At 42.1% G+C, this 18,660-nt stretch overlaps 1 protein-coding gene across 2 annotated transcripts in view; it reads right to left on the bottom strand.

Moving 5' to 3' along the window:
• Positions 1-18,660, bottom strand: part of TTC21B (tetratricopeptide repeat domain 21B) — an 84,566-nt gene that overhangs the window by 27,549 nt on the left and 38,357 nt on the right. For both annotated transcript variants that reach the window (XM_075529507.1, XM_075529508.1), the window contains exons 13-20: positions 17,609-17,766; positions 16,603-16,827; positions 14,868-15,106; positions 13,323-13,395; positions 12,616-12,726; positions 11,070-11,208; positions 3,658-3,764; positions 1,854-2,042 (exon numbers count right to left, since the gene is read on the bottom strand). In XM_075529507.1, coding sequence (XP_075385622.1) covers positions 1,854-2,042; positions 3,658-3,764; positions 11,070-11,208; positions 12,616-12,726; positions 13,323-13,395; positions 14,868-15,106; positions 16,603-16,827; positions 17,609-17,766 — 1,241 coding nt within the window. The remainder of the gene's footprint in view (positions 1-1,853; positions 2,043-3,657; positions 3,765-11,069; positions 11,209-12,615; positions 12,727-13,322; positions 13,396-14,867; positions 15,107-16,602; positions 16,828-17,608; positions 17,767-18,660) is intronic.

Genomic DNA, 18,660 nt, shown 5'->3' with positions numbered 1-18,660 from the left:
CAACCTTAAAGGACAAGGCAGAGCTGTCCCTTGGAGCTCCCGGGCCTTTAAATCTCTGGGGAAGTGGCCAGCCTTGTGTTTCTTTTGCAGAGCAACTGGTGGGTTCAAAACGCTCACCTTATGGCGAGCAGCTCAACATGTGGCCCACTACCAGGGCTCCCAAAGGAACGCTAAAGGCATGCTTATTTGTTTTCTCTCAATCCGAAGAGAAAGTAAATAACAGATGGTAACCAAACTAGCTTGAAAAGTAGACACGAGACAGTGGTAAAAGGACACCAGTCTTTAAATCAAGGAGCCTTGGGGGTGCTATGGAATCACAGCTGATTGCTAACCCCAAGGACAGCAGTTCAAATCCATCACCTGCTCCACAGGAGAAAGAGGAGGCCAATATTTCTCTGGAAAAGATTTACATCCTCGTGAACCCTATCGAGGGCCATAGCGAGGAAGAATCGTCTTGAATGCAGTAAATTTGGAGGAAAAAAAAGTGCAAAAGCAGATTGGATTCTAGTCCCAGCTTCTTCAGGATGAGGCCAAGTTGTTCTTACGTCGCTGAACTGTTCTCTCCTTTCTAAGCTAACAAAGTATCAAACAGGTTCACATTTAGGACCAGGATTCTAGTTCTGGGCACCACTGATAGCGGTACCTGCACACTCCCATCTTATCGGAGATTATTTTTACCCTACATCACAAAGAGTTATATCGATTAAAAAATGATCATCTTAAGCTTTCAATGCTAGACTATGCTTGTGTGGTATTTACATAATCTGGTGTCGATTTGAGGATTAAGAGTATAGGGGGTGTTGGAATCTAGCCTGTCAATCAGGATCTAGCCAATGAGGCCTCTATGTGGGCAAAGCCTTCTCCTGAGGATTCTGGGAACTCCTGTATTCTAATTTAGAGGTGGGAGATTCTCTCTCTCTCTCAGCTCACTCCCTGAGAGACATCCCTGTGGAGAAGACACATGGAAAAAGAGGCTGATGGAGCCAGATCTCTGAAGCCAGAGAAATCACATGGAGACCCCTGCCAGCGCTGAAATGCTTACAATGCCACTGGATCCACAAGACTTCCACCCACTGGCCTGTGATCATCCTGCATTCAGCGTCATTGTATGTATTTCATGAGTCTGAAGAGGACTTTATAGATTGGTATTGGACATATGGGCTAATATCGGCCTTATGGACTTGATAGGCATTAGGCTGGGATGTTTTCTCAATATTCAGCTGCTCTTGTATATAAAGCTCTTTCTTATACACATATGAGTATGGATTTCTTTAGTCTACCTAGACTAACAAAGCTTATCTGTGGTTTCTCTGCTTTATCAATTTAAGAATTTATCCATTATCAGAATATTAAAAAAAAATCACTCCTATAAGATATGAAACCAGCCTATGCAGAAGTAATGGTTCTATGTTGACATGGTCTTCAACCTCTTCCCATACTATGTCACTTGCAGTCAGAGATTCAGTCTCGTGTCATTTCTGAATCCTTAGCGTCTTAATGGAACTGAAGAACGGAGGTGTAACCAACTAAACTGACTAATGCAGATTAATATTTATGAGGGATGAAGGAAATGGAAACAATTCTTAAACAAAAGGTTTATTAAAAAGCAAAGAGCACACAGATTTTAGGAGTGCTATTCCGCACGATAACAATTTAAAACCCAGCTTTGTTAATTTAAGCTGTGTCACGCAAGCACTGTAAAGGCTTTCTGGACACCATGACATCTTTTAACTTATAGTTTTGTTAATTTTCTCCTGACTTCATGATCAATAAGCTGATAAGACTAACGTTTGGGGAAATGAGATGACATTATTTGGAACGAAAGGTGTGTACTTTGGTGCAATGGTACTGACCTTATTATCGGTTTCACAATAAACAAGAGCTTCTCTATAAAACTTAATGGCTCTCTCAAAGTCTCGCTGAGCCACCAAATGTGCTGCAATCTCTGAACAAATGTCAGCAGCGAATTGTTTCTGCGCAGGAACCGCATCTGGCTTCTCCATCTGAACACGTTTCAGAATTCTAGCCTGCAGCTCAAGAGCCTAGGGAAAAGAGAGAGTAAAGAGAAGCAAAAAAATGATAATACACTTCACCGTCTTGATAACTCATAGCTAGTATCATTTGACTTAGGATTTATCTAAGTAGTACTATTGACCCGTGACCTCACAAAGTCTGATGGAGAAAAAAACATCTTCTTGAGCTCTAAAATACACACTTGTTTCCAAAGAAAAGAGCACATCTTTCCATATGAGACAAACAAGCAAACAAAAAAATAAACAACTGCCATCACATCAGTTCCAGCACAGAGGCCCCGCAGAACAGAGACAGACTGCCCATAAGGTTTCCTAGACCAGGCTCCCTATGGAAGCAGAATGCCATGCCTTCTCCAGAGAAGTGGCCGGCAAGTTTATGCTGCCAGCCAAGCATGTAGCCACTGAACTACCAGCACCAAAGTGCTTACTGTAGGGTGAGTTCCCCGTCCCCACCCCCTTCCGGGGATACAAGCAAATGCACAGGCATCTCGCGGACAGGGCATTACACCCTGAAACAAACAGTTGGAAAAAAGACTTACACGCTGTGATTCCATGAGTAAAAAGGGTAAAGTGTTACACTTGCAAGAATTTTAAAAATACTGTAACTAGATAAAAATGATGAAACCTAATTTTGAACCATTTCTGGGAGGAAGCATATTCATATATTGTTGATGGCATATGAGCACTAGTTCAATCTTCTGGCAGGAGATCCCAGTAACACAGTCGCAGGCTTAACTGCTCAGTCCGAGGCTGGTGGTTTGAACCCATACAGTGTTTCCGAGCGCACGGGCCTCATCACCTGCTTTGGAAAGGCCAGAGAGCCTGCACCGCAGTCTGCGCCTGTCACAAGAGGTCGCTCACTGTGCATCAGAATACACACGCTGGCACCCCAACAACAATAACCACCTTTCTGGAGAGTGTTCTAATAAAACATCCTAAATCAATACCGCTCCCCAGGCTGGTTCATTCTTGGGAAGGTACAAAATCAAAACCAAAAATAACTTAGCAGAAAATGAGAAAATTTTAAAAGGCTGTAACATGCCAGTGATACATTAAAATATAATCCATACTTACATTAGATGCAAACAAAATATTCTAATATAATTCAGATAATCATAATAGATTAGAAACTTTAAAAAACCCACAATTATATCTTAATTTTTTAACAAAGATCTTTAAGGTAATAAGGGCACAGAAAAATTGAAAGTAAACAGATTTTAAAAATATGTATCATGACAACACCAAGCAAAAGAAAACTGATGTTGTTAATCTTAATATCAGACAAAGGAGATTTTACAGGAAGAAGCATCACTAGAAATAAAGGAGGCCATTTTATAATTACAGAGGGGCTAATTCATTCTTTGGTAAAATGTCACAATTCTAAATCTGAGTGGATCCAATAATACAGCTTCTAAATAAATAGAACAAAGTTAATTAAATGAATTAAACAAGACTTATGGGGTAAAGGCAAATCCGCAATCACAGTGAAGCATTTCAATATAACTCTCATAATAGCAAATTAAACAAGTCGATCAAAAGCAAATGACATGTGGCATATTCCTCATGACCCCTCCTTCCCCCCATCTCCTGTGTTACACTCACATTCACAGACAAATGTAATCACCTGATGTAACGAGGTGAGCGCTTCATCAAGTCTTTCCAGCTTGCTAAAAATTTTTGCTAAAAGAACTTGAGTCCGTCCATCTTCTATAAGAGCTGACAGTTCATTTACTATGGAAGAATAAGATGCATTGCATGGAATACATGTTAAAGAACTCTTTTTAAAAATAGTAAATAAAACATAATATTTTTATGTGTAGAATGACCAAATTGAAACTAAGATTTGGGATAAGAATTAACTGGAAGCAGAGTTAGAGGGGAAGATAACAAATGGCGGGTGTTGGTAGGTGAAACTAACAAGCCACCAGTGTTGTAAAATAATGCACTGGCACATTGTACCACACTCTGCAGTGGACACAAGTGCTCCTGCTGGCGTCAACCAGTCTGGTTTCAAATGGAGGCTTCACACATACTAGCAATTCAAATTTGAGGAAGGGACTTACGCTCAGTTTCTGTCCTTTTTCTTCATAAACCAGCGAAAATAAAAGTGCCTACACCTCTATAATTCTGAACTCGATACCTGTTGCTAATTGCCAGGTTGGCATTTCAAATCCCCAGCCACTCTGGCTGGAGAAAGATGAGGCTTTCTACGCATGTAAAGAGTTAGTTTCAAAAAAAGTCTTAGTCTCAGAAACCCACAGGGGCAGTTCTAGCCTGTCCTATAGGGTCACTATGAATTGCAGGACGGCAGTCCTACTAGCTCAGTCCAGTACCCCTGGGGGTGGCATCACCCACTTTGGGAAATCATGTATACACTGGGAAATGAGTCAGCATTTAAAATGCATTTGAAGTAAAGTCTGGTCCATAAAGTAAGTCCTGGTAAAGTCAGTCTGGTCTGATAAGGTAAGTAGTATTTAAGTACTTGGTATTATTATTCTGTGATCTAAGAGCAATAAGAGGGCCTAAGATAATTAGCAAAAATGTTTCTTCTATTATTGTGTGCACTGTCCATTCGACATACTACAAATATACATTATTTATATACATTATTATATATAATACATTGTTTCTTTAAGATCCCAAGGAGCAGGCGTTACTATTCTCTCAAGGGAGAGCAGAGAGGCTGCACTAGAATGGGCGAGTGAGAGAAGCATGCTCAGAGAAGCAGAGAGACCCACGTGAAGAGCCACCTACTTCAGCCAGCTGTGGTAAAAACTCTGGCTTAACTGGGAAATAGGGGCCAATGCAGAGCTTCAGCAGGACGATGATGTCATCTGTCTTCCTTTTTTTCCTTAAAGGGTCTGTCCTGCTTCTGTGCTAAGAAAGGCAGTCGCAGGGATGTGGGAGCTAGAGATGGACACGGGAGACCAGGGAGGAGAGAAGATGACCGCTCACTAACAGGACAACAGTAGTGGAAACAGTGAAATCATGACGCTGTGTAGTATACTCACTGCTATCGAGTCCATGCTGACTCATAGTGACCGTGTAAGAGAAGGTAGAACTGTCCCTGTGTGCTTCTAAGACTAACTCCTTATGGGAATAGAAAGCCATGTCTTTCTTCCAAGGAGCAGATGGTAGCTTCGAAGAGCTGACCTGTGGTTAGCAGCTCAATACCACACAGTATTCTGAATATATTCTGAGGTAAAGTCAAGTGGACTCCCTAAGGCCAAAGATGTGGGCTCTTAGCAATTCCAAAGAAAGATGAAGTTGTGACTGAGGAGCTGAAGAAGGCTTAATGAGGAGCAGACTGGCAAAGGCAGATTAAGGGGTATTGATTTAGACAACCACATTTGGGTTCTCTATTAGAACTCAGTGCTATTTATTAGCTAGGTAAACATACACATATCAAGAAAACTGAGTCTCAGGTTGCTCACTAAAATATAGGGAAAATTCAGCGAGGGCCATATAGCCAGCCCCACTATGCGACACAACATCCCTTACTGACCCATAGCTCTACAGGAGACAACACTGGAGACACAGTGTGGGAATGGCACCTGATCTGATCCCACCACACTGAGGCAAAACACTAAGGGCGTGTAACAGAACAGCAAGGGGAGCACAGCTAGGAAGTCCCGAGGGAATACCAAAACAGACTTTGGGGCCACAGCATGACATCCCATCAGACTCGACCGGAAAACACTCCTAAAGGTCAACAAACAGACCTTGAGCTATTTACAGGCTTTTCTTTTTTGTCATTTATAGAGGTCTAAATACAGGCACGCACATATGTAAATATATTTACATATGATGATGGGGAAATAGATCTATGTGCATCTATTTATAGGTTTAGTATTAAGGCAAGCAGATGGACATTGGGCCTCCACACAAGTACTCCCTCAATGCAAGAACACTTAAACTGGCATTCCTTGAGGCTCACCTTCCTGACACTGAAGACCAAGCAGGCGCATAACCAAGTATGGTGAAGAAAGCTGATAGTGTCCTGCTATCAAAAGATATAATGCCTGGGGTCTTAAAGGCTTGAAGATAAACAAGTGGCCATTTAGCTGAGAAGCAAAAAAACCCACAAGGAATAAGCACACCAGCCTGTGTGATCAGGAGGTATTGAAGGGATGAGGTATCAGGCATCAAAGAACAAACAAACATATCATTGTGAATGAGGGGGAGTGCGAAGTGGGGACCCAAAGCCCATCTGTAGGCAAGTGGACATCTCCTTACAGAAGGATCGCAAGGAGATGAGCCAGTCAGGGTGCAGTGTAGCAACGATGAAACATACAACTTTCCTCTAGTTCTTAAATGCTTACCCACCCCCCCATCATGATCCCAATTCTACCTTACAAATCCAGCTACAGCGGAGGATGTACACTGGTACAGATAGGAACTGGAAACACAGGGAATCCAGGACAGATGATCCGTTCAGGACTAGTGGTAAGAGTGGTGATACCAGGCGGGTGGAGGGAAGGTGGGGTGTAAAGGAGGAACCAATAATAAGAATCTACCTATAACCCCCTCCCAAGTGGATAGATAATAGAAAAGTGGGTGAAGAGAGATGTTGGACAGTGTAGGATGTGACAAAATAATAGTAATTTATAAATTATTAAGGATTCATGACGGAGGCGGGGCAGGGCGGGAAGGGAAAAAATGAGGAGCTGATACCAAGGGCTCAAGGAGAAAGCAAATGCTTTGAGAATAATGATGGCAACAAATGTACAAATGTGCTTGACACAATGGATATATGTATGGATTGTGGAAAGAGTTGTATGAGCCCCCAATAAAATGATGTAATAATTTTTAAAAATTGGAAAAAAAAAACAAAACAGCAAAGCCTCTCACTAAACAGAAGCTACCCGGGGCCAGGAGGCCATTGATTTTTTTTTTTAATGGGGAAAATTATATTTGCATTAGAAATGAATAAAATAATATATCATGAAATGTATATGGCATCATCTAGGTATACTATAGGTTTGTGCTTAGCAAATGTTTATTAAATGAAAGTATTTATATTACTTAATGTTACATACATCCAATGTAGGCAAAATAGATTTTCTTTTAGCATCTCCCCCTCTACACCCCTTTTCACAAGGGATGGTCCTGCCAGTGCCTGCTGCTGAAGCAGAGTGTTCCCAGCAGGGGCCCTGAACCAGGACGGAAAGGCTGCTGGGCAGGTGAGTGGAGGCAGAAAGGGAAGGAGGAGGTGCTGTGAGAACTGGGATGTGCTCTGGAGCCCTGCTATTCCATCACTGGGGGCGGGGAAGGGGTGGGGGACGACGACACCATCAGAGGGAAATAATAAACAAAAGGAGCGCTGCTTTCCTTCTGGAAATGCCCTGCATGTGGCCATCAATGCGCGTGCAGTTAGATGTTGCCTGACCTGATGGCAGCACTGTGTATCTGTATGTGACTTGTCCTACTGTCACGGCGTGTGCACTGCTGAGATGCTGGAAGCGATGTCACTGGTATTTTAAATGCCAGCAGGGTCACCCGGACTCAGTCGGACTACCTATGAGGACTTGGCTGCCCACTCTGGAGACATTAGCTGCAGAAAACCTTATGCGTGGCTTTGAAGTACCGTCAGACACTGAAAGCCTAATGAACGGACGCAGAAGGTTGTCCAAGACAGTGCCAGGGGATGGGCCCGTGGGGTTGGAAGGGGATGGGCCCGTGGGGTTGGAAGGCACTCGACATCAGATGGGAAGGAGCTGTTTTCTCAAAGCACCATCTCACTGTGGTGAAGCACATGGAGTGAAGCCTGAGAGATCGGGGCCTTCGGGATCTTCATTTGCAGATGGGGCACAAGCCAAGGTCAGAAGAAACAACTGAAAAAAACCTAATAATGGGAACTTGGAATGTACAGAGTAGGACTCGAGGAAAATCGGCAGCCATCAAAAATGAGGTGGAATGCACTGATATCGTAGGCGTTACGTTAGTGAGCTGACACGGACTGGTACTGAACATTTTTAACCAGAAAAGCACGGCTTTACTATGACGGAATGACACAATCAAGAGGAATCAAGCCCATAGTCAAAAGGACATTTCAAGATCTATTTTTGGAGTTTAATGCAATCTGGGATAGAATTATCTCTGTCTGCATTCAAGGAAATTCATTTAATACAACCCTTATTCAAACTTATGCACCAGCCACAAAAGCTAGTGATGAAGAAATCAAAAATTCAACCAATGTCTTCAATCTGAAATTGATCAAACATACAATCAAGATGCATTAATAATTACTGGCGATTTGAATGGAAAAGTTGGAAATAAAAAGGAAAATATGGTCTTGGTGATAGAAATGAAGCTGGAGATCACATGATAGAATTTTGCAAAACGAGAAACCTGTTCATAGCAAATACCTTTTTTCAACAACACAAACAGTGACTACACACATGGCCTTCTCCAGATGGAACACACAGAAATCAGATTAACTAAATCTGGGGCAAGAGGCCAAGGAGAAGCTCAATATTAGCAGCCAAAATGAGGTCAGGGACTGACTGTGGAACAGATCATCAACTGCTCATACACATGTTCAGGTGGGAGTTGAGGAAAATTAAAACAATTCCACAAGGGTCAATCTTCAGTTTATCCCACCTGAATTTTGAGAACCTCCCAAGAACAGAATTGCTTCTGAACGCTAATGACAGAAGACCTGATGAGCCGTGGGAGGGTGTCAGGGCCCTCCTTCATGAAGGAACAGGTTGTTAAATAGGAAAGAAAGAAAAGATCAAAGTACTCATAGACGGCAGAAGAAGATGCTCGTAATCACAGCGCAGCTGAGGCAAATGGAAGAAATGATGATGTCAAGAAGCTGAACAGCCACTTCAGAGGGCAGCTCGAGAAGGCAAAGTCAAGTCTTATAATGAAATGTGCAGCTTTAAAGGAAAACCACAAAAAGGAAGACCACTCTCAGCATGTCTTCAACGGAAAGAAATGAAGAGACAATTCAAGTCTTGAATTGCAATATTAAAAGATTCTATGGGTCAAATGTTGAATAATGCAGGAAGCATCCCAAGAAGATGGAAAAAATACCCAGAGCCACTGTACAAAAAAAGAACTAGTCAACATTTTACCAGTTCAGGAGGCAGCAGCATGAGCAAGAACCAATGGTACAGAAGGAAGAAGTTCAAGCTGCACTCAAACATTAACCCCAAATTAGTCTCCAGGAATTGATGAAATACAAATGGAAATGTTTCCACAAGCTGATGAAGCACCAGAAGCACTTACCTTCCTATGCCAGGGAATTTGAAAGACAAGGTACTTGGCCAACTGACTGCAGGAAATCTACATTGGAACCCATTCCAAAGAAGGTGACCCAATCAAAAGCACTAATTACAGAACAGTATCATTGCTACAACATGCAAGTAAGTTTCTGCTGAAGACAACCCAACACAAGTTGCAGCAGTATACTGTCAGGGAACTGCCAAGAGTTCAGTCCATATTCAGAAGAGGACTTGGAAAAAGGGAGCTAAAATCAGATGGATCTTGACTGAGAGCAGAGAATACCCGAAAGATGTGTACGTGTGTTTCATTGACTATGCAAAGACATTCGATTATGTGGTCCTAACAAACTACAGACAGCCTTGAGAGGAATGAAGTGTTCGTGCAGAACTTGTACACGGATCAAGAGGCAGTTGTGCTCACGGAACAAGGGAATGCTGCATGGTTTAAAACTAGGAAAGGTGTGCATCAGGGTTGTATCTTCTCACCATGCTTGTTCAATCTGTATGCTGAGCAAATCATCCACAGAGTAGCTGGATTAGATAGAGAAGACTGCAGCATCAGGATTGGAGGAAGGCTTATTAAAAACCTGTAATATGCAGATAACACAACCTTGATGGCTGAAAGTAAGTATGACTTGAAGCAGCTGTTGATGAATATCAAGGACTGTAGCCTTCAGTATGAATTACAATTCAACATAAAGAAAGTCAACATCCAGTTGCTTCCCAGTGGAAACAACAGGTGACATCCTGATAAGTGGGGAAAAGGCTGACATTGTCAAGGATTATATTTTAGATGGATCCACAATCAATGCTCATGGACACAGCAGTCGAAAGATCAAAAGATGCTTTGCATTGGGTAAATCTGCTGCACAAAACCTCTTTAGAGTATTGAAGAGCAAGGATGTTGATTTGAATACTAAGGCGCACCTGACCCCAAACCATGGCATTCTCCACTGCATCATATGGATGAGAAAGTTGCACAATGAGGAGGGAAGACTGGACAAGAGTTGGTGCATTGGGATTGTGGAGCGGGAGAAAAATGCTGAAAGAACCATGGCGTGTTGGAAGAAATAAGGCAAGTGCTCCTTAAAGGTAAGGGTGGCAGGACTTCTTACGTACTTTGGGAATACTGTCAGGAGAGACCAGTCCCTGAAGAAGGACAACATGTTGGATAAAGTGGAAGGGCAGTGAACAAGAGGAAAGCCTTCAATGAGATGGATGGCTTCAATGGGTCCCGGCATAGGAACCATTGTGAGGATGGCATAGGGCCATGCAGTGTTTGGTTCTGCTATGCACAGGGTCGCTATGGGTTGGAGTCAACTTGACAACACCTAACAACAACAACACACTTAGTACACTTACACACACACACATATACACACACACTGTATAGAGAGTAAAACACAAAAATATCAAAATCAGTTGCCTCTAGGGAGCTAATATGAGAATAGCCAAATGGACTCATGGCAGGTACAAAAAGACTTATACATTACTTTAGCTTTTTTATTTTGTTTTCTTTCAGTATTTTAAAAAATAACCTTGTTACTTTTTAACAGAAAGTAGATTGTAAAAATGCTCAAACATCAAAGACAGTGGTAATATATAGGAAACTTCCTTTAGATTATTTTAGAAAATAAAATATCTTTCACATAAATCTGTAGTTAGCTTTCAAACATCTATTATAGTACAGTGGTATTATGATAAATTACGTGTATATATCTATGCATATGTTACATATATGTGCCATTATGTATGTAAATATGTGTGCGTAATCTCTTTTTTAAAATATCATAAGATTTCATACCAGGTTCATGAGGCAAAGCATGTTGAAGAACGTTTTCGGCTCTTTCACACATTTTCAGTTTTAGTAAAAGCTCAGCCATGTCACAGGCAAGATAATTATGTTGTCCATTTTTCAGAGCTGTCTCATAGTAAGTGATTGCCTAAACAAAACCAGTTTCAGTTAGAAAAATGGTAATTACGGCATTCAAGAGTATATATTTTATTCACTAGACTGAAAGTATTTGCATAATTGGAAGTACAGGCGGTAGCCACGTGTATTTAATGCGGCTCTTCCAGCCAAAGTCTTTTGTGTGTGGTTCTTGTAAGACAGTGGGAGAAGATCCTGACAGGATTCACCTCTGGGTGACAGCGAACAGGCTTCCCTGGAGTGCCATCCTCCTGCTTATAAAATGAGCCCTCTGAGAAGCAGAGGAGGGATCTCACTGCCAGCAAGAGTCAGGAGTGTGTCCTCTGGACCTGAGAGCGCTAGGCAGCGAACCTCCTGGATGGAGAAGACAGCGACAGCATCAGAGGAGCAGCAGCAGAAGCAGGAGGAAGAGTGGTGGGCCTCCCAAGCCACAGAGCAAGGACAGCTGAGTGCTTTCGTGCAGGAGGCTGGCTTGTGGAGCAGGGTGCCTCTGGGTACTTCACTGGGAAGCTGGGCTGGCTGGCCCACGGGCACAGCTGAGTGCCTTCTGGCTGAGGTTGACTGCAGTTGGATGCCTCCATGTAGTTACTTCAGGGAGCTGGGTTTGCTGCCCAGGGAACCGAAGCTGGATGCCTTAGGTTGGGATTCAAAGCGGCGTGGTATGCCCCTGTGGGCATTTAATTGCAGACCTCTTAGAATTTTGGCAAGCTTTGTGCCAAACAACTATCCTGAACATTTCTCACGGGTATTACAATCTGTGGACTTCCTTCACAAGTCCTTTAATTTTGAATTTTGTCCGTGTTCTGTGTGGCCATTGTAATGGATATTGGAAAGTCGAGAGGCAAATAGAGAACACTAATTAAGGCGACACAGCACATGCCTGCATGACAGGTGAAGCAGGACGTTCTTCTGAGAGATTCAATGATCACACAGGGCAACTGACATTTCTTACAACAACTGGGTAAAAGACAGTGCTAGGCAAGCGGACAGGGCCAGGGAGCCTTCTCAAAGCCAGTGGTGACCGGGATTGGACGAAAAACGTTAACAGTTACAGGAACATCCATTTTTTTCTACTGGGGAAAGACAAACACGAAGCGTGTGGCTTTCTAAAATTCGCTCAGAAAGGGCATCCATGAGGCCTTCTCCTACGATGACAGGAGTGTATAAAAGGCAATGTGTTGCCACTGACTGGGTGCCGTGGATGGAGGTGCCAGGCAAGAGTCGGAATTCGGCGGTGGTGCTCAAGCAGTCTGCACAGCGCCATCTGAGAAAGCCTGCCATGCAAACTGCCATTTGCTTTGTGTCCGGATCCAAGAAAAAGGCAGCCTCTGCTGAGAACGCCCCACAGAGCAGTTTATTAACAGAGAGGCAGCTATAAAAGATATCGAGGTACAGGTATTTCCAAGTATAAAATGCCTACCTTTGAATAGTTGTGGGTTTTAACAAGGGCTTTCCCAATTTTTCTTGCCACGGTTCCATCATTTGGGTTCTGATTCAGTGCTTGCTCATAGGCTACTATGGCTTCTTCAGGCTAAAATTGGCAAAAAATATGCAATCGTTAAGAAGCTTTCACTGGATCTCATTAAATGGCATTTCTATAGTGAAGCTCTATATTTGAAATACTTTGTAAAACTAATCCCCCAATTTCAGAGCGATCCTAGTATCCAGGGTGGGTGGGGTAACTGATGAGTCTAATCCTCACTCACGTTAGTCAGGCCATGTTTTCAGAGACAGCGTTTGGGCTCCTTACTTCTCGCAGTGGCGGGAAAGTCAGCTACAGTCAAAGAGAACTGTTCCCAGTCTGGGGAAGAAACTCCCAGCTTACCCGGGAGCTCTCCAAGTTTGTTTACAGGAGCCTCCTAACACGCATGTCACGCACCTCTAGGTCAAACAGTCAGAGGGCTAAATGACTGGATCTCAACTTGCGAAGGGAAAAAACAGAATGTTTCATTGGGAAAAGTGCCTTTCACCTTGAAGACGCTCTATCACCCGCTACTAAGCAAACATTTTAACAAATACACTCCTTTTCGTAGACTATTATACTGACCACACTAATCATGAAGAGGAGGCTTGAGATCTTCTTTTAAACCAAAAATGCTCTCAGTAAAGTAGCATCAGAAGCATTACCTCTTGAATATCCATGTAGGCGTCACCAAGAAGAAGGAAGGACCGGGGGCAGGGCAGGCTCTCCGCCATCTCCCTGGAAATCAGATCAACTCTGCTTAGTACCTTACACAAGAGCATCTTCTGCTGAACCAGTAAGGTAAAAAGCAAGCTCATTTGTCAATTAACCGATGTCCTTCAAAGTACCACCTATAGATATACTAGTGCAATATTATTTAAAAACGAAACACACTCATATCCACACCCACAGGCTGATTAGGTTTTTCCAGGAAGCATTTGTGGTTTCTGAAATGAAGGTTAACAGGCTGCAGTAGATAGTAAACACATAACTTATGATTATCCAGAAAGGAATCTTTTTTTGCCATGTTTAGTCTTGAAGTGACATAGTAATAAAGGCTTTTTAAAGTAAGGGATCTAAAAAAGGACTACCTGGACGAACAACAGAGGCATGGGTGAAGGGTGACAGAGGACGATGTAAGAAATGAAAATAACTATCTACACCTTACCGAGGGCTCATGAGGGAGGGAAGGCGGGGGAAGGGGAGGAAATGAGGAGCTGATACCAAGGGCTCAAGTAGAAAGAAAATGCTTTGAAAATGATGATGGCAACAAATGTACAAATGTGCTTGACACAATGGATGGATTGGGATAAAAGGTGTAAGACCCCCAATACAAGTATTTTAATTTTTAAAAAAGTACTATCCTTCCATCTTGGAAGTGTGGCACGAGGTTGTTACCATACAGTGTCTCACTTAAATGGTCCCAAACCTCTTGTGAGAACTATAGCTCAATTTTAACAATGACGCTAAGGTTCAAACCTTACCTGTAGAGGTACTGTTTTCAGACTTGGCTGAAATAAAACTGTATGACTTTACCTACTATATTTGATTGTGTCAGAAACAATTCAACAGTAGAGTAATATCTTTTCACGTCATGAAAGAGATGTTGGTTAGTACTTGATCTGTTGGGAGCATCTCAGAAAATGCCCTCTGAGGACTCCAGTCATCCATCTGCATGTGAGCGCTGCTCGGCTGCTCTGCATCACTCAGTATCTACAAAGAATCTGAGTGTGGACAGTTACATAAAATGTGCATAGGTGAACCCACGAAGGAAGAGGAAACAAAGGTTTTCAGGGGCTAGAGATAACATTTGATGAAACCTGAGGGGCAAAGTAAGACACAGGTTGAAGTCATTATAACTATGTTTTGTAAAGAGTGATTGGGTTGGTGGTCAATGAAGCAAGGACACATCAGGCAAAGACCTGTGAAGCATCCACAAAGCAATGAGCAGAAACACAAAAAATGAAGCTGGAAATCAATACTCCCCTCCGCCATCGAATTGATTCTGATTTTTCAGCAATTATGGGGTTGCTGAGACTCAGTCAATCCCTGTGGGAGCAGACAGCCTCATCTTTCACCCCCAGAGGGCCTGGTGGGTTAGAACTGTGGCCTTGGAGCTCCCAGTCCAAGGTGTAGCCAGCGGTATACTAGGGCTCCCTTTGACAGGAGGTAAAATACGTCACGGTATAATTTGTTGAAATAAAACTTACCTATAACAAGTGATATAGAGCATTTTCTCTTTTCTGTACTTGAGATAAATATCTGCCATTTTTTCTTTGGCTTCTATGAAATACGGTTGTTGAGTTGTGACGTTTCGAAGCATGCTTAAGGCTCTCTCAGTATCTCCTTGGGCCAGAGCGAGGTCTGCATTAGCCATCGTAACCCGCAATTCTTCAGATGTCCCTGAAAATTCATGGATGGCGTCTTGTAAAACTTTTGCTGCCTCATGCTACAAGGACAAAATGGAAATATTTATTCAAAGCAATAAGCCAATTACCCTCTAATAATACAGACACAACAGTAAACACTAGCATAGTTTTCATATCTGTAAGACAAACTTATAGGAGTTTCAAAAGTTAAAAATTGAAAACTAAAATCAGAGAATGAGTTTAGATGAAACTATAAATATTTGTTAACTAGTAAACAAGTAAGTAGGAAAACAGCTACTTCTGACCTGTACTACTATAACTTGCTGAGCAAAATATTTCCTTTGCACTAGGCATTGTACTACCCCATTTCATTCCCACAACAACCCTATTGTTGTGGTTATTATCATTAGCTCCATCTTATGGTAAGGACACTTGAATTTTCAGAGTGAAAAAGTGAACAAGTGAAGAGAACTAGAGTCCGAACCCAGGCAGCTTGATTCTAAAGCCCAAACTCTTAGAAAGGTCAGTAATGCCCCTTTCAGCCTCTCTGATCACTAATGCTTCATTATAAATAGAATATGCCTCTATTCCTGCCCCCAGAGCAACCTCTTAATTACCCTCAAGTGGACATTGAGTTCATTTCTAAATCTAAAATGTTACTTATCTTAAAACTTACTTAACTTCAGATATTATAAGGTGTTCTACCTTCAGGAATATTAAAATGTAAAAAAAAATACACCTTTGAATTACCTACATGAGTAGTTCTGATCCAATTTATTCCATGTGTTTTATGTTGATCTGTTCCCGCCTATCCTTTAGGGTCGCGTGCATCAGCACTGGCTTGATGGCAGTGAGTTAGGTTTTGATTTGGTGAGTGATGGAATTGAAATTCCATGTGAGTTGACAACTAGAAATTGATGACCTTCTCAATTTGTATTGAAATATGGAAAGCAAATTATTAACAACGGATGTAAATAAACCAAAAGGTGTTAAGTTCCCAGTTTTCCACAAGGATTTCTCTCAGAATTACCTCTCTCTGTCTCTCTCTATATATATATATACGCACAAAAGCACACATTTATTTGTGGGCATGTATCTCAGATCTCATGGCCATCAAATGTCTATCACCTCATTGAGACCCTACATAGTAATTTTGAAGCTGTGAATATTTACAGGGGCAGAGAGCCGTTTCCAAATGATGAGCTTGCAGTTAGCAACCGAACACGTAACCCGCTCTGTCAGTAGGGCTTCCTGTGTGTCTATGTGAGGGTGTGTGCGTGAGACTCCTTTTGGAAATGCCCAGTGACAACAGAATGATGCTGTCTCAGAGCAGTCAAGGTGAATCATGCTGAGATTTAAAGCCACTTATGAAGTAATTTATGTCCACCTTGCAGGTGTTGGCAGAAAGCACGTTTCAGCTCAACGTATAACAAATACATTTTCTAAACTTCTTCACTTTAGTCAAGGGAATAACTTTAGCTTTTTCAGCACCTACCAATATATATACTGGAATAACAGAGTTATTTTATGGCATATATTTTATCACATATAAATGATGGAAGTACAACTTGACTACCTGCTCGCCATTTAAGCGGTGAAGTTCTATCAACTCAAGAAAGATTGATAAGCGATGACTTGCATCAATTTCAGTTTTCTGGCCTTTAGATGTTGAAGAAGCTCCAAATCTCCTCATGCCAGGTAAGTTCATTGCCATATGCAGGGTTTTCATAGCTTCTGCTATCTCTCCCATTTTCTTCTGTGCCTGGGCTTTGACTAAATGATATAAAGGATCTTCTCTCACCTGGGGGGGGGGCAGGAAAGAGTAGAAATACGTCCTTGGCATGCCTTACAACATCAACAAAAACCAAATACTTTACAACTACACGGGCACAGAGAGGACGGGGATCTCTGCGGATTTTATCTGTGATTGTATATGGGAAGTCTGTTTCTCTCCTCTTAGAACACATCTGATTGTTATATTTAAATAAGATTCTATGTTTCAAGGAAATTACAATCATTGAAGATCTTTCTAGATGAGCAAAAGGTAGACTAAATACGGTTATGACAGATGAGAAAATACAAAGTTTAGAAGCTTACCAAACGCATACAAACTTCTGAAGGTTCCGAGTTATAGAATTATTGTTGTAAACATATCATTATCACATATAATTATCATGACCATAAGGCATTATTTATTCTCAAAGTTCTCGTTGATTTTTTTTAAAACTGTGCCACTGGTGTTTCTTATTTACTTCTTCTATTGCTCCTGATTCCCAACATGTTCTTCCAGTCAATACATTTATTAGTAAAGTATTACAGGGCAAAATTCAAACGGATTGAAGTGTGGACACATCTGCTAAGAGTAGATCTCACCCACTTCAAGCTGGAACACTCATGACTGACTGGTCGATTTGATTCAGAGCAAACGTAGTGAAAAGAGTAGAGCTGCCCCTGGGGATCCCGAGGCTGTGACCTGGGTGGAAGCGGTCGACCCGTAGGCTCTCCGAGTGCCAGTCGCTCGGTTAGCAGCCGGGCACTTAGCCACTGGGCCACCAGGGTTTCTTTCAGTGCGGGAAACTCACCTTGAAATTATAGCTCAGACAAAGTTCAAGAGACTGACAACACAACTGGAATTTTTCTTGAGACAAATAAACTCGAGCCATCAAGAGATGAGCATCTGCATAAGCAGCATTGTGTTCTAGGCAATGCTGCAGGTTATTGAAAGCTGCGTCCACATCACCTGATGAGGGAAACAGAGCACTGCTGTCACTGAAAACTGTTATGAACAGGAGATCCGGGGGGGGGAAAGGGAGGCGTTTCACTGCCCACTTCCCAAAAGGCTCAGCCTTCCTGGAGACTAAAAACAAAAAACATTTTTCTCAGGGGTAGGAGTTTTCACGAAAAACAAATGGGGAGAGTAGGACAGTAGCTTATTAAAACAGTATCAAAGCTCATCGCTGGGCCATCAAGCGTAATCATTAATAGGGAGTTATTTGTTATTGTGATGCAATCTAACACCAAGAATTGGGACTGAAGAACAAGGAACGCCATGGAAGGTTAAAGCACAGGAACTTTTGGGAGACAAATGACCACCCTTTGTGCTGTTAGGAAAGACCCGGGTGAAGGCGATAACCCCAGGAGGGATATTACAAAGAGGGAAAAGCACACAGGAAGTGAATTTAGGTTGGAAAAAAAGACGCTGAGCAGAACGAACACTGGAGTAAGAAAGCGATCACAATCTTCCTTGTCTTGGGGTGTAAAGACAATGGAGCTGTGCTGTTGCACCTCGAAGACTGCTGGGGTCTACAAAGGAGAAAGGGCTCACCAACTGCTGGCAAACAGGGGACACACACACACCCCATCATAGTCGCAACTAGCAGCAGCCCCAATTCCCTTGGGAAAAACCAAGACATGCCTGTCCTACATATCTGTTCTTGTGGACAACTTAGCTTCTTAGGAACATAAACATGGCTCTAGATACCATCTACATGGTTCAAAAAGTTCATGGAAAAATGGATTTAAATATAAAAAAGTTCTATTATGAATTATTTTTAATGATCTCTTTTGCTGTTTAGTCTTCATACTTGTCTGTGTCCTAAAATGTTAACACTAAAGTGATTTTTATTTAGAAATA

Source organism: Tenrec ecaudatus, chromosome 13, assembly GCF_050624435.1.
Source record: "Tenrec ecaudatus isolate mTenEca1 chromosome 13, mTenEca1.hap1, whole genome shotgun sequence".
Classification (NCBI taxonomy): domain Eukaryota; kingdom Metazoa; phylum Chordata; class Mammalia; order Afrosoricida; family Tenrecidae; genus Tenrec; species Tenrec ecaudatus.
Note: the sequence above shows the minus strand (reverse complement) of the source record. Positions and strands in the feature narration are given on the sequence as shown.